The sequence below is a fragment of the Loa loa genome, assembly GCF_000183805.2.
Source record: "Loa loa unplaced genomic scaffold supercont3.354, whole genome shotgun sequence".
Classification (NCBI taxonomy): domain Eukaryota; kingdom Metazoa; phylum Nematoda; class Chromadorea; order Rhabditida; family Onchocercidae; genus Loa; species Loa loa.
In genome coordinates, this window is record NW_018108534.1 from 26,010 (window position 1) to 48,041 (window position 22,032).

General features: G+C 31.8%; 2 protein-coding genes across 2 annotated transcripts; both read right to left on the minus strand.

The window, feature by feature from the left end:
- Positions 1 to 335: 335 nt before the first annotated feature.
- Positions 336 to 2,558, minus strand: LOAG_05007 (hypothetical protein; the record flags this gene model as incomplete). The annotated part of the gene is made up of 6 exons (XM_003140544.2): positions 336 to 544; positions 687 to 866; positions 1,098 to 1,226; positions 1,546 to 1,615; positions 1,817 to 1,924; positions 2,355 to 2,558. 6 exons carry the CDS (start codon positions 2,556 to 2,558, stop codon positions 438 to 440), a joined length of 798 nt encoding a protein of 265 aa, XP_003140592.1. The 3' UTR covers positions 336 to 437.
- Positions 2,559 to 3,273: 715 nt separating this feature from the next.
- Positions 3,274 to 21,125, minus strand: LOAG_05008 (hypothetical protein; the record flags this gene model as incomplete). The annotated part of the gene is made up of 41 exons (XM_003140545.1): positions 3,274 to 3,464; positions 4,128 to 4,202; positions 4,560 to 4,659; positions 4,861 to 4,952; positions 5,257 to 5,467; positions 5,777 to 5,884; positions 6,149 to 6,262; positions 6,402 to 6,595; positions 6,683 to 6,830; positions 7,082 to 7,198; positions 7,543 to 7,617; positions 8,006 to 8,193; positions 8,634 to 8,848; positions 9,038 to 9,153; positions 9,597 to 9,798; positions 10,086 to 10,237; positions 10,325 to 10,459; positions 10,837 to 10,987; positions 11,348 to 11,556; positions 11,768 to 11,878; positions 12,005 to 12,139; positions 12,517 to 12,706; positions 12,914 to 13,014; positions 13,194 to 13,328; positions 13,602 to 13,706; positions 14,073 to 14,168; positions 14,285 to 14,407; positions 14,531 to 14,760; positions 15,011 to 15,191; positions 15,776 to 15,983; positions 16,509 to 16,672; positions 16,749 to 16,831; positions 17,095 to 17,261; positions 17,449 to 17,540; positions 18,727 to 18,886; positions 19,274 to 19,416; positions 19,776 to 19,829; positions 19,979 to 20,122; positions 20,336 to 20,527; positions 20,776 to 20,851; positions 21,055 to 21,125. The coding sequence occupies 41 exons, from the start codon at positions 21,123 to 21,125 to the stop codon at positions 3,274 to 3,276; spliced, it is 5,754 nt and encodes a 1,917-aa protein (XP_003140593.1).
- Positions 21,126 to 22,032: the final 907 nt, after the last annotated feature.

Sequence of the window (22,032 nt, forward strand, 5' to 3'; positions counted from 1 at the left end):
TATTATATATATATATATATATATATATATATATATATATATATATATATATATGTATATATATATAATTGTTTGGCTCTTATCAAATATTATGTTTATACACTTTAAAAAAATTGAAAATTAAGCTATCATTTCGATATACTAAACATGAGAATAAAAATTCCTTCTAAATATTTTCCTAATGAAACTAAATAAAATTCATCGTTGCTTTCCTGTATAAATAAATTCATAGATGAATCTTATCAAAAACCATCGACAAATGCCTCTAATTTTGAATCGGAAAGATTGAAAATTGAACATGGGAAATAAAATTTTAAAAAATCGACAAATTCTCATTTTTTTCACTTTCTTCCGGACAGTGTATAAGTAAATAATTTCCAAAAAGATCAATTTTTGTCAACAAAGAAACCAGCAAAAATATCAAATTAAATCGGAGTTCATTCGTGGTTCGGTTTTTTAGAAGAAATAGGAGGAGGTGTGAAATTTGTAGAAGGTGGTGTGAACATTCGCTCGGTTAGATAGCCCGCAATACCCGACGGCGCACCTAAAATTAGAATTAGAATTTGATGCCTAAGTTTCCAGAATTGTAATATCAGAACCCTTAAGTAATATTAAAGTATCGCCAACTTAATGTGCTTATCATTTCTTTTTTCTGGAAAATATCGATACTTTCGCAAAAATTTCACCTGCAATAGCATGCACGTTGTTTGCTGGTATGAAAAGGTCATGTCGTTGATCCTTATATTGTGTCCAGACAGAAGATTCACTCAAAATTTCCGCAATTTTAGTTCCATACTGCAAATCTAACGAGACATTTTTTAACGCACTCACTATTTCTGCTTTTGCTGCAGCGACACTATCGATCCCTTGAAAAAAGAGATCACAAATTATGATTCACAGGAAACTGCGGTAAATTGATGGAGAGGGTGAAAAACACTTTTATGGGAAGTAGTTTATATTATTCTAAAAGATTACAAGCAATACCAATTTAATACGTTGTGATTTTTACACACAACTAATCAAACATTTGGAAAACATGTATTTCATACAGAATAAAAATTTAAAAGAAATTTATACTCTTCATAACTGCCACAAACCTTTCATATTATCACCCAGCAACTGCAGTAAATATTCAACCATACCAGTAGAGAGCATCTGAGCAGCGAGATCACTGCAGTTTCGCTTCAATAAACATTTTAGTGCATGCGCTGAGTCTCTGATTAAGGCTGTAAAAACTCAAAGGAATTAAATTTATAATAAATTCACATACACTTAACGTATAAGTTCAACTTCAACAGTTAAAGTAAGCGATTTCAAATTTATCATTTGTATTCGCATATCCTTTCAAGAGTTCTGTTATCCAGCAGATCAGCAATATGTTTGCTCCCATCAGTATAATGTATTTCAAATCCCTAATCAATATTATGGCTATTAAAATGTTCCGTTTAATCTATTCACCTATGAAAAGCTCAAGGTAGATCAGATTTGCAAGCAAGCTGATATATTAGACATTTAAAAACTGTGAGATTCTAGATCGAAACCAACCTGGCTGTTGTTTCATCGATTTCATGATACCTCCAATGCAGTTTAATTTGGCGAGTGAATCAGCACAGTACTAAAAATCTCACACTTATATTTCGCTTATTAGCAGGCAGCATGAAGAAATAAATGAAATAAAATGCAAATGAATAGGTTTAAAAAATTGAATTTAAAATATGGAACTAATTAGTAGAAGAGAAATGAAAAGAAATTTGACGAACGAATGGAGAAGAGAAAATCTGAAACAAACAAAAGAATTTACAGAAGGAAAGCAAACCGTATTTTCGGCAAGATGCGAAAGAATTATAATCGCTGAATGGGAAGCATGACCAGCTGATGAAGACATTAATGCACAAAATTGCGGTAAATAGCCTTGTGCTGGAAGCTAAAAAAGAAAGTCATGCGTTTTTATTACCCATATCTACCTGATAAATAACATAGATAATAGTCAATGGTTGAATGGATAACCAACATAATCTTTCTTTAACAAGATAAATGATATTCGAATCCAGTATGCAATTGCACTAGATATGAAATATTTGGTAAATCCTTTTTTTTTTCAAAAAGCAAAATAAACTTCAAATTTAACCAAAAAAAAAAAAAAGAATAGTAGAAATGATCATAAATAAATAAGTTGACTAGCTTATTTATTACCGTCGTGTACCACAAGACAAAGTAAGCTTTGGTTTATAACCTAAACATTTACGTTAGATTTTTTGAATTATTTTATAGCTCTTCAGAAGTTAGAACGAACGACTAAAAGAAGAAATTTAACTTGTGAAGTGTTATAGCAATAAAATACTTGAAATGCATACATGATTGGCAACAGTCGGATGATTGGAAAGTAAAGCAACGAATGCGGATGTAATGATATCCAAATCAGGTGTTGGCCGTTCCATACATTCTAGGACTTTCTCAATCAATTCAGCAGTAAACTGTTTCGGATGGCGTACCTGCCATGATGGATTTGCGATAAAAAGTCGTAAAAACACTCCCGCAACCACTAATTCATCATCCATTACATCGGAATATGCGCATTTTTCATTTGTTACATCCTAGAATTGAACAAGTTTTTGCATTAAACATTCAAAATTCAAGAAACTAATTAGTTTTCCTACATTTTCTTCTATTTTTTAAATATAATGTTCCTTTATGTCATTATCTCGATTTAGAAATGTTGCAGTGCTGAAGAAATACATATAGTGCAAAACTCTCTTTACGATACAAAGTATAAAAGCATTTAGAGCAAACAAAATTACGGCATAAATGTGCCACATCAAAAAAAGAAAAAAAACGAAAACATTCAATTGCTCTAATGGTCCTAAGGGAATAATAAACAGTTCGGCAAAATCATGAAATTTCGTTCGAACAACATATTATGTGACAAAAGTAACAGATTAGTAAATGGAAGAAATATGTACCGTCTTCCATTTTGCGGAAGGATTCTGCGACTGTAATGAATTGAGCAGGTTCAGTTCATGTGAAACAACGTTTTTCACATTGGAACGCACGACATCATTCCAAATCAATTCCGGATTTTCATGGTTGAATCAAACATTGATAATCTATATTTGGCACGATATCAAAGATAGCAATTGTTTGTTGCTCAAATGACAACACTTATCATCATACGAAATTTTCAGAGCAGAATTGACGGCAGAAACTCGCAAATGTTATCAAAAAAGTTCCACAAGAGAAATATAAAACATTAGTCAACGATAAAAAAAAATTCACTTACGCTGTTTGCGGTGAATCTCTTAAGGCATCCGTAAAGATGGGTGGTAAGAAGCGCACAATAAATCGTGACCAACGTGGTCCTGTCAGTTTATCTGCTTGCATTTTCGCCAACAATTCCGCTGCTAATATGCGCGTCGCTGGATCCAATTGATCATTGAAAAATACATTTAAAATGTGCAGTAGACCACCTAAAACAAAAGTAATGCATTATTTGCAATTCAGAGTAGAAAGTAAAGAAATTAAAAACTGAATCCCCGCAAAATTCTGAAGCCTTTCATAAATTATAATCGGAATCATTGCCGCTATTAATTAGCGTTTGGTGTGGTTTCATTTTACATATGTGCGGTTACTTATGGAATTACTGGAAGATTTTGTTTTGCATCTACAGCGATAGATAAAACAGTCAGCGGAAACAATTCATATAGACACAACATGCAAATACTTCAAATCAACAAGAAAATGAAAAAAAAAAGAGACAGAAATGTGCTTGTTCTATTATTCAACTGTTTACTGATAAATTTTGGCAGATTATCAATATTCCAGGATCTATATTCGCCTATTTGTGCTCTAATCACTATTTTTGACCACAACCGAAAGAAGTCAAATTTATATAAATAGGCTAGCAAAAGAACTGATGAAAGCACTAAGAAATAACAATAAGAAAGCTTCAAAGCTTTCAAAATCATCGTGAATAATCAAAAAATGAATAACCAAAAGAAGTATTTTGCTAATAGAAACACAACAGGTTACATGAAATAAACAACCACTTTTTATTTACCTTTAGTTTCTTAAAAAAATTACCTTAAAAACTTTATTTACTTTAAAATTTTTAAATGAAACTACAAACTAACCATACTCCAACGACTCCTTGACGACCTTTGTATTTGACGCCAATGTGATCAACGTGGAAAGAACGGTTGGAATAACTGTAATTAATGCACTAAGTGAATTTATACAAAAATGAGAACTGGAAATCAACTTGCCAATACAATACAATTTTGCACAATTTTAGGTGATCTGCCCTGAAGTTCAATCATTAAACACAGTAAATGGAAAGACTCAACTATTAACTCTATGAATCAATTTCATGATATTCATGTAGTAGCGCGTCCAGTATTACGTTACATCATCATTGGAAGACAGTAGACGAGAACTGAGTGGAAAATATATTAAATCGACAACCTTACATAGGCAATATCTATCTCTACAGAGCATTTCGCAATGAAAGCTCGACTAGTCTTCGTAATAAATAAAAAATAGTCTGTTTGCAACAATCAACATACAGCTATGATTCTGTAGGATTAAGGAAAACAACAGAGGTAACTGTGAAGAGCCAGCAATATCAGCCACACATTCACGATTTACGCAGCTTAACGATATCACCTGCAGTTTTGCCATTTATGAATTATCGACAAAAAAAAAAAACGCAAATCATGAAATTGAATGTCAAAAAATACAAATTAAAATATATATAGTACATTACTTAGTTTAATGCAAGTCTGTCAATCCCTAATATGTCAAATTACGAATTGTAAAAGAAAAGATACTCACTTAAAAAAAAAGTACTCAAAAAAAGACACTCACTTTTAAAGCGATTCCTTGTAATTCCGCAGACCCTTGAAGTTTAAGAAATGAAAACAATAATTTATAATGACCAATTAATAGGATTTCAACGCCTAAAAAAAGATGACAAGGTAATTCGACTATCTAAAATTTGCTAAATAAATTTCTACTAAATAAATACTAAATAAATTCCCGCCTTCCCATTCAAAAATTCAATTAATTGATCGTTCTTAAGTAGTAAAAAGCTCGTAAAAAGTAATGTACGTTTTATTTATTAAATAAATAAAACGAATATTAAATATTAAATAAAAAAACGTTTTATTTATTAGGTATAACGTAGATATAACACCGAATAAAATAAGTTTCTCAAGTTGACAAAATTTTGAAGTCGTATCCTGTACATAGTCTACATTATACCTGCGTTTGCAATAATTAAATTCGTAAATGCCTGCAACGACATTATAGTATGTCGTAGAATCTCATCAGGTGTAATCGTAGCAGGTTCAATACACCAATCAATCATTGTATCATCTTCTTTCTTTTCATTTCTTTCTTTCTCATCTTCAAACAATTGCTCAGCTTTTTCTTGCAAAAAATCCAACAAATCCATGCAAAATTTCTTTGGTTCCTACAATTATTTTATTTTGAAAATGGAAGAAAAGGTGTTAAATTCGGTAATCTCGCTAGTTAATCCTGCGAACCGAAAATCAACAAGTGAAATAAAATTACAAACAATAAGATTTCTACCACTACGGTAGAAAAAATAATTCATTCGGGTATCATAATATCACATTATTAACATCACTAAAATGCGATTGCAAGTTAAATATAGCATTTCGCCAAGATTACCCATCACAAGCTCGCAGTAGCAGTATTTTAGAGAGTAAAAATAGTGTGAGAACTACTATATTCCAATGATTCAAAGAAATAAATATACCTGTATAATGAAATTTGGTTGTTCATTGAAAACCCGTATAAATATATCTCCTACAATTAATTCCTTTTCATGTGTCGAATGTTTGAATTCGCCACCAAACAATTCACTCTGTAACATATTTTTTCTTCAAAATAAAAAAAATGATGGATGTGTAGAAAACAGTTCAATGACGTTCAAGAATTGTCCAAGAAAGTTCGATGTCATTTGAACTTTCTTAAACTTTTGAACTTTCGATGTCATTTGAAACAGCTCAAGAATTGTTCGAAATTATTATTAAAGAAGTATTAAAAAATGCTGTAGAAAACGATGAGCACAATAAAATAAAAACAATATATTTCATTAAACTTCGTCAAAAATTAAAAACGAACTCACCGTATTGGATGTCGAAGTACGATGGTATTCAACAAATTCCAGTAATTCATTCCGTATACCATTATCCCAAATAAGATATGGGTCTTCCGTATTACTGTTTAGAATTTTCAACACCTGATATGAAAATAAAAAACTTCGCCGCTAAACTGAGCACAAAATTTTAGTTTGCAATACCAACCTTTGCCAAGTTCAGATTTCTGCGACAATTTTTTTGCTTGAAATGCGTCTTAAAAAAATTATATAAAATCCTTACACGATCATTATCTCCCGACTGTTGCATAAGTTGACATATATATGGTGTAAGCATAGCTCTAAGGCTTTTCTGTACGCCATCATTATCAGGTGTTCCTTGTCGGAAGCCAGCTAAACATGCCAATGCTTCGCAACCAGATCGTGCTAGTTTATTGTGCAATGATTGCTTATTTGTTTCTTCATTATGCTCCACACCTACAAAACATCGCAAACATAGTGATCGCAAAGTTGCAATTGAAATCCAAACTCGCAAATAATCTATGAGAACCAGAGAAGTTTAACCTCCTTCATCAAGGGTATAGTCATATCGAAAAAGATGTGGGATCAGCTGCCAGATAACGCCAGATTGAAAAAGATGCATTTGGAGAATGGTACAGACAGCAAGGGCACAAATACATTCTGCAGCAGCGCATGCAAGACGAATAACATGCTGAAAACATAAAATTCTCGTGATATCGCAAATTTAAACTTATGCTTGAAACTACACCAAGTCTTGAAAATCTTCGATTTAAATTCTTTTTTTTTCAAATTTTTTTTTTTCAAAATTATTTCCCATTAATTAAAAATTGTTAGAATATCCCAAGAGTTTCGAACATGTTTGATAAGAATTCTTAAGATTTTTGAAATCAGGACCAGCTGTAAACTAGCAGAAAAAAAAAGAACTGAAAAATAGAGACTTACATTGAACTGTAACAGCCTACATATGGTACTGAACAAAACTGGCATTTCCGAAATTTTTTCACGACAAGCATCAAACTGCGCAGCTGTTCCAAAACAGTAAAGCGAATGGATACAAACCTTAAATTAAATGAAGTACTTGGCTCTCGGAAAAATCTCAAAATAATTAACAAAATAAATATAAATTAGAAAAAATGTGGATAACTTGTAAGATGCAAGATGTAAGACATATCACCGTATGAAGTAGGTGATTAAAAACATCAGACTTCTCAACGAAGCTCTAGAATAAACATAACATGTCCTAACTTTCTGGATAACCGAAATATGTCTTTTTTTGATAGTAACTCAGGTAGTGCACAAAATTCATGAGCTGGTATTAAGGTAGGCATAGATTCAGTTCTCTATTACCAACAACAGGAAACTTAGAACTGATAACGACTGATGAAAATCAATAAATGCTGCACCTGCACCGCCATATCATCCTCCTTTGAACTCAAATTAACCATCGGGGCGCATCGTTCAAATGCTGCCAACAGCGCCTAAACTCATTCGACAAACATTTTAAATTGTTACTGTATACTAATTAAAGTATGAAACACAAAAAAATTTTCCTCTTCCTATAATCTAAAAAAATATCAAGTATGCAAAGGTAAAAGGTTAGCTTCACAATAATTTTTAATCGAATTTCATAACCTACATAAATCGAATAATTTTTCATTATCAATAAAGAAGACAATAGCGATCAATTTAGCAAAACAATGAAATCCTTCATATATTTTATATATCTATGATAAAAATATGGAAGTGCGGAAAAATAGTCTAAAATGTTTGTGGAATAAGTTCCCTTATTCTAAACTACAACTAGAAAATAATATATAAACTTCCATACCGCCAAAATCCTCAAGAAAAATAATTTCAAGTACTAACTTCCAAACCAGCATCACGTCTCAACTGCTCAGCATTCAAAGAAGAACTCATCAGAGTGTAACGACATAACTCCACGGCGGCGCCAAGTAATCGCCCACCACCTTCCGCGAACAACGCATCATCTTTGGATTCCAAATCGATTGTTTTAATTAGCTGTCCATAGCCTGCGTATTTATAGGGTGCAAGCTCTGCAAAAACTACTGTTTATGATAAATTTAAAAAAATTGCACTTATAGTGAATGAAAAGGAAAAAAAAATCAAACCTAATACCTCACCAGTCATTTTTGTTACATATTTCAAACCATATCATACAAATTCCTAATGCCAAAATCATAGGGACAAAAACAATTTCATATATAAACTTCCAAACCATTACGTCTTAATTAATTAGCATTCAAAGTTTGTAAAAACCAACATGCTGAATTAATCTATTCTATGGAATACAACTATCAACCTTGGTACAGGATAGTCTAGCTAGTCAACTGTTCTCCTATAATCATTTGACAACTGTGAATATCTGCTTCGGGAAAACATCAAAGAATCGAAGAATTGCTGACATTTTTCGGTATTCATAAAATTTTCGAATAAATGAATAAACAAATCACAATAAATAAATAAATAAATAAACCCTCAGAACAATTCTTGTAAACGATCGATTGAGCTTGCAAACATAGGATAATACGTTGTAAATCTGGCGCAATGGAATGATGCACATTTGATGTAAGTAGTTCATAGGCTGATGTTATCTGCTCAAATACTTCTCGCCCATCAGGATTTTTATCTGGATGATACTTCTGAGCTAGCTTAAAGTAAGCTCGTCGAATCTCTGCTTTATTTTTCCATCTGGAAAGAAAAAAAAAACTGTGTTTTTACGGCTGTCATTAATCCTGAAGAACAGTGAAATTTGATCAGCGAATTTTTTTTCTCAGAAACTGATACACTAAGAGTATTCGATGTGTGACACCGATAATGGACAAAATGTATTGAAATTCAAGAAATGCTGATATCCTTATTTCCATTAAAAAAATTTACGTAGATTCATTATTGGGAAGTAATAGAACGGAGCATGCTTGCTCTAAAGACATTGCAGGTGGTTTTTTATCAATTTCGTCTAACCATGTTGCCAGACAACAGCGTAGGAAAGTGACCTGAAATTGTATTCATGCGTAAAAAATTAAAAAACACCGTTGTTATTCATTTAAAAGTTTTTGGGAAAAAAGCGAAAAATGTTTTCTCCTAGCGTCTTAAAATCTAAAACAAACAACTTCAGCGAACGTTTGAACAACTTCAACGTAGACTGTTCATAGATACATGACAGACCAAGGAAGTCTTCGTAGTTTTATCAAATAATATTAAACTGTATAATATGAAAACAAACAGTTTTTGAAATAATCAATATAAAATAAAAAATCCCATTCTGGATTTAATCATTTCTGAATTTTAAAAAATTAGCACAATTCTGAAAAGATTTGAGATGTTCTATGGCTAAATATTAGTTCTATCAAGAAGCAATGACTTAACCACAGAAAGCCTTTGCATAAACCAAATTAATTATAGCTATTTCAACATTGAGATGCAGTTATAAACTCACTGGATCACGTATTGGCCAGGATGGAAAACGATTAGTGTTGCAAAGTAGTCGCAAATAATATACATGGCAGAATAACTCTCCGTCAAGTTGTGGATAGTCAATTGAAGGAATGGGGCAATACTGATACAAAGCTTTGATGTTTGATGGGAGCCGAATCGAAAAATCACTGATATGTATAGCAATCTTTTCAATCATATGTCTCCTGAAATTATAGCCAGTTATTTAAAAATTTGCCCACCAAATTTCTTCAACAATATTTTTGGAATTTACACTGGATTGTTTTGTTTCGTGCCCAAATTACGCTAATTTTTGCAAACTGTTTAGGAAAACATACTTCATTCCAAATTTACCATTCCAGAGGAAAAGATTGTAGTCCCTATGATAATTTTCTTCCAAGTACATAATCGAAAAATATAAAAATGACGAAGACTGAAAAAAAATCCTCCCACCCTGCTTCCCAGCTTTCAACGAACGAAAGGAAATAGATACCTCATTTCATTATTCCATATAATTTCTGGATTATCAAATTCACCCAGGAAGGTTTGGGCAAACTTTTCAGCACCGTATTCTTCCAGGTACAAAATTGCCGCTTCCGGAAGTAATGGACACAGAATACTGCGTGAAACAAATTCTGACCTTGCCTAAAATAAACCACATCTTAAATGTGCCATGAAATTCAAATAAATTAATAAAAAATCTTATAAGATTTGAGAAATACCACAACTAACCACCGCTGATCGAAATGCTTGCTTCATATGTGTATAATGAAGAAATCGTGCAATTGGTAGTAAATTTGAACCATTATACATGAGAATGAAGAAAAAGACACCAGAAAGATATAACCGTGACAAAAAAGGATTATCCTGCAACATTCCACTGTAACTTTAAATGGCAAAAATTTGCTACTCAAGTTTACAATCAGTCTTAGGAATATTCATCATTCGTCTCATCAAAGTATTATATTAAATTAAAATTAAAGCTCTAGTAACAATGAGAAGGAGATTACAAATAAAAACAATGTATAAGCAAAACCAACAAGGTATCCGACAAATCAAAGTAATGTATACCAAGTAACAGAAATAAATGAAGCAAAAAATGAATGAAGCCCGAAAAGCAAATGATTTTGTAAAAGAGGACTACCGCATTACCGTCCAATCATACTTCTGATCAGGGTTTTAGTGAAGTAATAATTTGTAGAGCTAAAAACAATGTAATTTGAAAGTTCTAGAAAAGTACAAACCTCAAGAATATGTAATAGCAAAGACGCAACTCGTTGTACAATTGCAGGATCGTACGTGAGAAGCAATTGAACAACTTGATAAAGCAACACTGGTTCGGATAAATTTCGTTTAACATGCGGTAATGGTCTTACTATATATTCATTTTCATCTCTGAAATAAAAGAGATTACTTACTTTCTGATCTTTCTCTTCAGGAAAATAAACTTAAAACTGAAAAATAATCAGAAACGTTAATTTCTTTGACATAACAATTTAGCAACAGGCGATTAGAAAAAAGTCTGAAATTTGCTTATATTTTTGAAGTTGAAATCGTAAATATCGTAAGTTTACGATTTCGAAACTCAAGTTGACTCAGATTTTTCTGATTTCATTACGAAGCTAAAATAAGATTTTGTTCAAAAGTCGAGAAAACCTGAATTTACGAATTCAAGTTCAAAAACACAGAGCTGTGAGATATTACAATATTATTTCTAAGAAAAAATATCTTCCGATTTACCACAAATTTGCATACCTTGATGGAAAAAATGTGCACATCTGAATGAAAATATCTAGAATAAGTGTACAAAGATCGGTAAAGTTGTACAGTGAATTAGTCGCCAATGAACAGCACATGGTCCATCGAAACTGTGAAACTGCTGAAAGAGCTGTCCATTGGTCCAGTCCTTGTGCCCATATTAGTGTTCTTTCGAAAATTACTTTCTGTTCGTAAAGTTTCTTCATCTGAATAGCAATCAAATTAATAATGTAAAAGTTCAAAATTCGAAGAATCTTAGATTTAGTGGGATATCGGTGCTTTTAGAAGCAGAATGTTCTGCAAACATTTGCACTTCTGAATTCGACGAGAAGGAAATTATACGTATAAATCGTGCTGAAATCAACTGCGGAATATTCAGGCTTAGATTTCGGTAGAATTTGTAAAATGCAATTGTACCTCATTGAAAGTTACTGGTCCCTGTCGTTTACCTGCTTTATCGGTATAGTACCATTCCGCGGTGCCATCATTCCTGGCCGAAACATCAGCTTCGATTACATTTATCTGAACCTAAAAATGAACTACGGATAATGGTAGTTCAAATAAATTACTTCCATTAATCTCTACTTTGGTCAACATAAGCCTTGTTACATCTAGATGATGTCGCAAAAGCAAACTGCACACTTACAAACAAACCTGATTGTGAATTTTCGCACGGCTTACGTGAAGATGAGCAAGAACCGCCATGTCAGTGAGTAATGGTAATACACCAGCACGTAATAATTCGCGGACGTTATCCTTATTTTGCACCAATTTACTGATTAGAAATACCTGAAAAATAACGCACAAGGATATTTTTAAAAGTGAATGTGAAAAATTTCTAGATTCGCAGCAAATAGGATAGATGAACCTATAGTCAACATACTAGGTTACCTAACCAACTTTCGGAGATTGGAAATGCAGGTCTTTTTAGTCTTAGTGACATGTTATGATCACTAACCTTCGTGTAACTGTGGAAAAGTCTCTGCACACTCTACAGCGTAAATGAAAAAAAAAAGTAAATGAAGGACTGGATGCTTTATTATATTTAACGAACTACAAAGTTAGCATATAAATTTCTTAAAGTAGTGAATTTTCCTCAGCCCAAAACAACAATTTATCAAATACAAAAATGAAAGTCTACTTAAAAATTCCAAAAATTTATGCACCAGATGATCTCTTTCAGCTGGATTGGAACACCTCGATAACATATTGACAATATATTTGGAATCCATGAATGGTCCAATGGTGATATGATGGCGTCCATATGTTATAGCCATTGCTTTCAAGCAAATACAACGCATTTCACTTTTTGCCGAAAGCAGAAATCGGTGATAAACACTGTTGAAAAAATCACCTCTATAAACCAAAATCAATTGAAGTTTAAAAGCTGATTGTAATTGAAATTGGTAACCATAAAAAGAGGCCATATAAACTCTATTATTAGTAGGCTTGAATCCGGTCACATATAAATTAGCATATATTCATTTATTGCAAATGCAGAAGGTACTTATTGCTTATTCGTGATAAGTAATGTAACTATGTCTGATAATATTTGAAACTGACGCATCATGTATCGGTGTAGCAGTGGCATCGTTCTCTTGCAGCAGGATTCGCAAATAATAATCACCAATTTTAACTTCGTCAGCCAAAGATGGATATCGAACCTAAACAGCCATAATCCAACTTTTACACGTTAACAGGAGATTTGTGCGTGAATAAAAATAAGACATATGAAAATAAGACACATGAGTAATCAGAAAAATAAGACATAAAACAGAAGCTAAATGAACAGGCAAAAAGGGAAACGAAGTTACCATAAATTAAAACTCCAGATAGGCCATACCTGGAATTCGGTATGATTCCATGAGATTGGAACATTCGTAGGAACAAGCTCTTTTTCTTGTTCCAAAATTCTCATTTCATCTTCGATCGAGCGACGGAATTCCTCCCGTGTCGTTTCATTCCATATTAAATCAGCCTTTAATAAAACTAATATCCAACAATTACAAATGAAATAGAACGTAACACCAGTTTCATATATAAAATCATGATTAACCGTAACATAACTGGTTTCTGAATTTTATCCAGCAATCATGATTTCGTAATGATTTATTATAAAAGAGTAGCCTCCATGGAATTTCATGTTAAAAAAAATTTCACATGGATAAAGCGAAGCGAAAAAAAAAAATTCTGGTCGGATTTACTTGACTTTTAAAAGTCACTGGAAGTGAATAATAAGGGAAATACTTACTTTACAATGATCTTTAGTAAACTGGAAACAAAACAGTTTCCAATTTACCCCACTTTTTATTCGTTGTCGTCTCTTACGTAATATAACTGGTTTCTGCATTTTATCCTACAAAAGCTAATATCCCATTGAATAGCCTGTCTCACAGACTCAAAATTAAATTAAGCAAGTCTTTAAATCGCTTTTTACAAAACTGAATAAGCTACTAATTCATCGCGATAAGTAGTAACAACATTGTGTAGCAATGTTACTATATAGACAGACAAATCATGATAACATAAGCTGCTGCTTATCTTAGACAACCTTTACCTCTTATTTTTCTAACATTAGCTTCTTTGTCGATGCTCAAACTTTGCTGACTAAAACATAACAATATTTCCATGTTTTGTGATGTTAGTCCTACGTAATGAAATATTCAATATACTTAGTAGTCAAATCAATATTAAACACTAGCTTAACACAATCAATTCTTACATCTTTCTTTTGCAGAAATTTACGCTCCAAATTCCAATGCTGCAACAATCGATCAAGTTTTGCTTCTAGTTGCAGCTGCATTTGCTGCATTTGGTCCTGGGAAAAATTGGAAGATTCATTTGTAAAAAAATATTGGGATATTAATGAAACAAATGAAAATGTGACTATGTCATTATTGGTTATTCTTGCAGCTAAATTAGCAGTAGATTTACTAGTAGATGATTTTGTCTTGATTCTTCATTAGCCATTTCCAAATTGTTTCGTGTCAACAGGTAATCTACTTCCGTAATATTCGGCTTCTCAACTGAATCCATATAATCCAGTAATCCACGAGGCTAAAAGCACACGATATATCTATACTATTAAAAAGAAAAAAACACACTTTTATGTTTTACTTTGAATTGTTTTACATTATGACAAATATCATTCCAGATAGTAATAACTTCATTCTAACTTACCAAACATCTTGACAGCAAATCAGCGGCAGCATTATTATCAGCAATCCACAGTGAAAGCAGATGTCCACTAAGCTGTTTATTTGCAAGGACTCGAAGATCATGACCAACGCTAAGTAAAGCCATATGAAGATGCACCAAAAATGCTCCTTCCGTTAGGGATAACATTTGCATCCTTTTCGAAATTTCTATTGTTGATTCTTCAATGATAGCACGCATTACCATACCTGCTCCTAAAAAACTAAACTACATAATCACAAGTTATGTGAAACAAACTTGTTTGCAAGTCCAACAAGATATAAATCAAAGTAAACGAGAATAAGCAAAAAAATTAAGGGTGCAAAATTCGCAAAAAAACTGAAATATCTTGAAAACATCGTCATTTCGTCATATTTGTATCAAATTCTCCAATTAATAACCAACAATTTTGTTTGAACTTCAAATAATCGATTTCAAGTTCGCATCCATTCCTATCAGACTAACCTTTAATAATTGTCATTGATGGATACTGAAAAAGCCGATAAAAGCTTGATCCACGTTCGGCAACCATTTCGAGCAATAAATCGAATATAGCACCCAATGTTGTTTCACTATATGGGGCACAGAGAGCATATGTCAGAAAATCAAGCATGCTAGCAATAACAAGCGGACCAGTTCTTTGATCCTGAAACTATTGAAATTCACGAAAATATATGGTCATTTAATTAATAAGTTTACGTTTCAGGTTTTGAAAACCCATTTTAAAATTAAAAGAATTTTTTAAAATATTCATGTGTTAGAACTTAATGAAGTTTTACCAGGTGATAGAAATGCCCAAATTTATTAATTTATCGACGGAATCATGAGAACAATCCAATGATTTAGTCCAGTGATTATTTTACTACATCTGTTTGTAATTTTTTGAAAATATAACAGATTTAACTCTTCAGTTTCATCTATCCATTAATTAAGCTATCGAAGAGTTCGGCAGTGACCTGCATACTAAATTAATCCTGATTTATCGAAATGCTTCACTCCCTCGTTTGCATAATAGAAAATGAATATTGCAATTAATGAAATGACATTCAGAGATAATCAGAAGTCGTTGAAAGGTCTAACTGCATGCTCAGTTACGACAACTAAATCCGCATTCAAGAATCCTTCTAATAATTTTCGATCGCGTTACTTTAACAGTCAAAATAAAGCGAAAGTTTTTTGAAAAAAATTATCGGGATTTAAAAAAAAATAAAGTTTGTAGAATTTCTTTACCGTATGTTTAACAACCAAATCCAACAAATGCTCCACGAATTGTGAATTTGCAAGTAGAGATTGCTTATTAAGTTGCTCCAGCTTCAATTCATAATTCGAATGCATTGGTTGCATCAATGAACAAAGCATTTCAACGGTTGCATAATCGATGCATTCGTTAGATATATTTAACATGCGAACTACCAATTCACCCAATTTTTCACGAACTCTGCATTAAAAAAAAAAAATGAAAAATATGGTTACACAAATAAAAATGATTGCTAGAAAAGACAAGCGCAAAACTTACACTGAAATCTATCTCAAATACAAGTTAACTTTGAATTAGTTCTGTAAGCGCCAACAACACACTCTATGAATGTTTGGCATAATTTTCAATCCGAAAGTTAGCATTACTCCAGTTTTAAGCAGGCTAACTTCCGGAATAAAATTTATGCCTCGAATTCATTCAACGCGATCAATTTTAATTTGAAATAAATAAGAGCATAGAATTTTTTTATTCATTTTCTATTCAATCGATAATAACTACTTCATGAAGCAATCTTAAGTTGAAGCCTTTTCCTCTTCTGTCCTAAACTTATTTTAACAGTGAATTGCAAGCACAAAAATGAAACAGTATTCATATATCAGATGCCTGAAAGTTGCGCTAATGAGCATTTCAAAGTTCTAATGCGACAAATTTATCCGAATCAGAAAAGTAATGTACGCCAGAAAATAATCAACTACCATCACTTACCCCGGCACAGCGGTAAATGCTTGGAATCCACTCTTCGAAGCAAATAAACGATGTAAACATTGTAACTGTGCTTCGCACTTATTAATTTCACTGCCAAAATTTTCTATTAGTACAGATTCCAAACAAGCGACAATTGTTTTCGCTTTATTTTCGGTAAAAAATCCCTGTAAAATAGTTGGTATAATTAAGGAAGCAAAAAATGCTTGTCACGTAATTCCCAGTGATAAAATAAAAATGAACCTCCTGTGAGACTGTATAGGTAAGTCCACCGTACGGTATATTAGCATTAAAACGCCGAATCAAATCATATCTTTTCAGGCCAGCTAAAAAGGTCAAAGTAATTGAATTATTCTTCCAAAGCATTAAAATTCTAATTACTAAATCTCATTAACATTTATTAGTTTTATTAAATATCACTAATAATTTTGCCGGTTAGCAAAGTAGTGACTATTTCAAAACCAAACAAGAATTAGGCTCTAAAAACCAGATGTTCTTTTCGATTCTTTTTTCTTTGAGATGCCTATAACAAAGTGGAAGAAAATTATTATAGTTTGCTGAGCAATGAAAAGAAAAGAAGAGGACAGACGTGGCACTGAAATAATATGTCTCATGCATTGTGATTCCGTATCTTCATCCAATAAGAATTTATATGGTATAATTCGTAAAGCACGATCATATTTACTACATGTAACAAATAGATACTGATTTCCAGAAGCCCGTGATCCATCAATGAGTGATGTTAGGATTAAATCCCTGAAAGTTTTCAAATGAAATTAAATATTTAAATTTACCAAGCGTTTCAAAACTAAGTAATAAGGCCATTCATCAAAAGAACCAAATATAATCTGTTTCAATCCAAATCTTATACTAATTTACCATCATTTTTTGAAATCTAAAAGTACTAATGCTTGAGATGATTTGAATCAAGAAAAAATCATACCGTTCAGGAGAAGTATATGATCGGATGTCACCTTCATCATACTGAATGGTAAAGCTTTGCGGATCTTCTTCATCACGAACCACAAAGACAATCTAAAAGTGAAAAACGAATAAATTTCGAATTATAAAAGAGCTATTTTACGAAGCCCTCATTCAATTAATGATATTGTTTTACCGTTCGATTAAGAATGTTGAATCTGGAATTTAGGAAATCTCTGTTCAACATTTCTATACGCGCACATATTTCAAATATTACACATATTAAGCAACCAATATAATTTAATAATTACTGGAAAGAAAGAGCAGAAATAATCATTTTATCGAATGGTTCAATTACTGCTGGATATAACGATGCATTTGTTATTTCCAGAACAAAAGAAAACTGGTAATGAGATTTTTTTTCCTTCTTTTAAATGAGATTTTATTTTATTTTTTTTCTAATTGGTGAGACAAGAAATCGATAATAAATCGGTAATGAGACTCTTACAATCATGAGATTTTGTTTTCTTTTTTTTGTTACGCAATCACTTTTACGAAACTAGAAGATGGCTTTGAACAGTAGGATGGAAATTATATAATAAAAAGCTGGCTAGTTTAACAAACATATCATTCAGGAATTTAGATGAATACTGTTTCTTAACATTTTACCATTACCAAAGGTTGCACAGTAAACTAAAAAAGAAGCAAAAATAAAAGAGATATGAAATATGCAGAAATGAGTGGATGAAATCTAGAAGACGTGAACAATTACCGATTGGCTAGGCGCAGCAGATTGAAATTATCCAAACTCAAGCAAAGAGTGTGAAATAACTGGAAGGATTGATAAGTTTCTTGAGTTTCCATCCCTCTTTCAAGATTTCCATATATGGGTTAAATCTGGGGTATGGCAGCAGCCACCACTAAAAGAGACGTTGTATTAAATGGGCGAATGGTCCAAGAGGCTCAGAAAAGAATTATACAACTCATACTTCATAATCCTTTCATTTGATATTGAAATCGTCATATATTTTTTAGGAGTAAATTTCGGAATTTCTAATTAAGAAAATTAACCAAAGAAATGGAATAAAATAAACAGAAATAAAGTTAAAAAATTAACAAAATTGGATGCAAGAGAGATTTAAAATGAATGAATCATAGTCGTGGAAAGAATAGTTGAATAATGAAACCAACTATTTTGATGAAAACTTTTCGACACAAACTTGACTAATTTCGTTACACTTCGCCAAATATCTCAAATCGAAACAACTTAACGTATCTCGTTTCAGAAAGCTAAACAGACCGTCTTTAATAGCCTCGCACAAATTGCTGCATAAGTCACTGGATCCCGTTCAATAACGCATGTGCTACTCAAGCACAGTAATCGTTTCACCGGAGGATACTGTCGCGGTGAAAACTTTTGAACTTTGAACTCAGCATATGAAGTTAGTTGTTCATCACGGCTGTAAATTGAACGATTTATTCACTATTAATGGCCAGAAAATTTCGACAAAAATCTTTGCAAAAATAATAAAATACAAAACAAATTCAGAAAAATACTGAGCACTCCTCTAGTATAAAAACATCATTTTAAAGCATTTTGTAATCTAAAAAAACGGATAAAAAGCCCACAACTAAATCCATTTATCTGTCCATTCCCTTCCCGCCCTCCATAAAATCGTGGATTCTCAGAAGTAAAGCAGAAAGAAATTTTCTGAGATTAAGACATATATGAATATACAGAAATCAGGTAGCGCACACTGGTAACAATATATTAATTTGGCAATTTTTTAAACTATTTATCCATAAAGATAACAACCAAACATTGCATAACGATCAAACAAACTCACCTACACAAACCCAAACGTGTTAGCATAAATTGTTCCAGAGTGATTCCTTCTTTCGCCATCGGTATTGAAATCCCCAAATAGTTTGTCGCCATTTGTCGCATCATAGAGATTAGATCATCAAATTGTTCGCATACAAATAAATGCTGTAGAAGTCAAAAAAAAATTACCAACTGAACTTCTATATTCCATCGGCGATCTTTTCAATATTTCCGCATGTCATTTCATATCTTCAAGGAAATGTCATTTTCTATGCCGACACTGACGGATAAGAAACACTTTAATATAATCCCTTCTCTTTGAAAAGGTTTTTTTCTTTTTTTTTTCTCAACTCCTTTTTTGCTTTCGAAATAAGAAATGGAACTGATGCGCAAACCAGATTCGAATTGATAATTTGAAAAACACATTTCCCATTGAGAACGAAAACTTCCAGGATAATAAAAAATTTTGATGGTTGTAAAAATTTGAACAAAGAGTAATAAAGAAAAAAAAAAGTAAAATTAACTCGACGGCGTTGTTCATCCATTTCCACAACGAATCCATTTTGATATCCTTGCATCTAAAAAATTTAACACTTGTTTATAATAGAACAAACATTTATGATAATAAATAGAGACTGAATACGGATAAAGCTTATGTGTACTCTTTGTATCTCTTTAGAGACAAAGAAATAAAACTTCGAATTCGAGAAATTTTATAGTTACTCACTATAACGATGGATTTCATACGCCGGTATGCGTATGATGCAATTACTTCATCGTTATTATTTAGTCTCTCCAATGAATGAGTCTTTATTCGGAGTAGAACCGGTATACGGCGATCTGACCAATCATGTTTGTAGCCAGTAAAATCCTAAAATCAGTTGTTTGAAATAGTATTCTGCGTTATTTGGCAGCGAATTTTATATTGATTTGTGCAAGTATAAAATTGAAAATGAGCTAAAATCAGTTCGTACAATCGATTAGAGCACTTAAGATTAGAAAGATCAAAAATTATAATCAAGATCAAATTCAATCAATTCAGAGACTTAAGCTCGCGGTTGTTACGGGACTGAAGTAGTTTTACCAGTATTTCAGGTTGAGCATCGGAAAATTTAGGCATATGCATAAGAGCTTCTGATAAAATTTCTTGTGTATATTCCGATGAGAACCGCATCGTATCACTTTTTCGCTTGGAACGAATCTGGATGACGAATTCATCCTGACCTTGAAGCGAACGTGATACTGATTTGATTGTGAGGAAATCTTCGTACAACCACTGAAAATTATAATGGAAAAGAAATATTTGGTGCTCCTATAGAAACAAACTGCATGATGCACGAAATAGATTAACCTACAGAAGTGCTTCTATTAACTTAATGTTAGCGCAATGTCAGACGTTGACTTTTATTGCGAGTACTTGAATTTTTATTACTCTTCATACTTCCAAATTACTTATGTTTATTCGATCTTCAAGTATTTGGATACAATTGAAAATATTGAAATCTAGAAAAAAAATTATTGGACCTGATTTGTTATTTCAAGTGTAGACGGATTATAAGTTGTGACAGCTAACGTACCGATTGAAAATATCCTTTTGTATCTGTAAATAATGCACAAATATACAACAAAAATATGAATAAAACATCATGTGGAAATAGTCTTCTTATTTACATGTTTAATATTTTTTATCTATATTGAAACTTGCAATAAAAATGAAAGAAAACAGAAACCAAAATATCAAAAACGAAACATCACATAATTTTTCCTGGAAAAAAAAGGAGCACTTATAAACGTATAACCAACTTTCCTTTCCATGAATGTTTTGTCACCAAATAACAAACAATATCACGATTATCAGCAGAAAATGATGCCATCACATAGGATTTCGCCACTTTAATCCTTCCTTGCACTCATGTCAGTCATAAGATTCATCTCAAAATATTTCAAAATTTCAAAATTTTCAGTTATAAAATAAATTTTAAATTACCATACCTTGAAATTTGCAGTGTTTATTTATCGCTAGCACCAAAAAAGAAAAAAAAACAATATCGTAAAATTATAGCATTTTATGCATTTAATAATCGTCTATTGCATTATTTATGAGTATAATAAATAAAATAAAAAAATGATTTTCCGTTACCTTTTCTCCGTTATTAAAATTTCCCATTATTTTTTCTCAATTAACAAAAAGTTTTAAATTTAAAATTTAATTATACAAATATAAATTTCGAAAATTTGCAAAAAATCCGTTGGTTTTTCTTTCTTCCTTGTAGAAACATTTCTCAATGTTAACAAATAATAGCATAAATTCCATCAAAACAAAAAAAAAAAAAAAAAGCACGAAACGTGTAAGTTGCATTTTGTTTGCATGCCATGAAATATTAGACAGAGGGAAGGAAAATTTTCATGAGAAATTTAGCGCTAAATTTAACAATTAATTTGTTTTTAATTACTTTGTAAATGAGGTCAAACTTATGTGTGTTAATGGAAATTATGAATGAATATTCCTGATCGATTACCTGTGTTCCAGAAAAATCTCAGTAAATTTTCTCTCTAACTTTTGCTATTTTCTCATCCTTTCATTCCTCTTATCTCTAACATTACCAAAATTCCCGCTCATCAATATTTTTAGGCTTATAAATTTTTTTTGTGCGAACGGTAACAAAGAAAAAAAAATTTGGCACTGTTTCATGCTTTTAGATTTAAACTGAAGCTTTATTATTATCACTATTATTATTATTATTATTATTATTATTATTATTATTATTATTATTATTATTA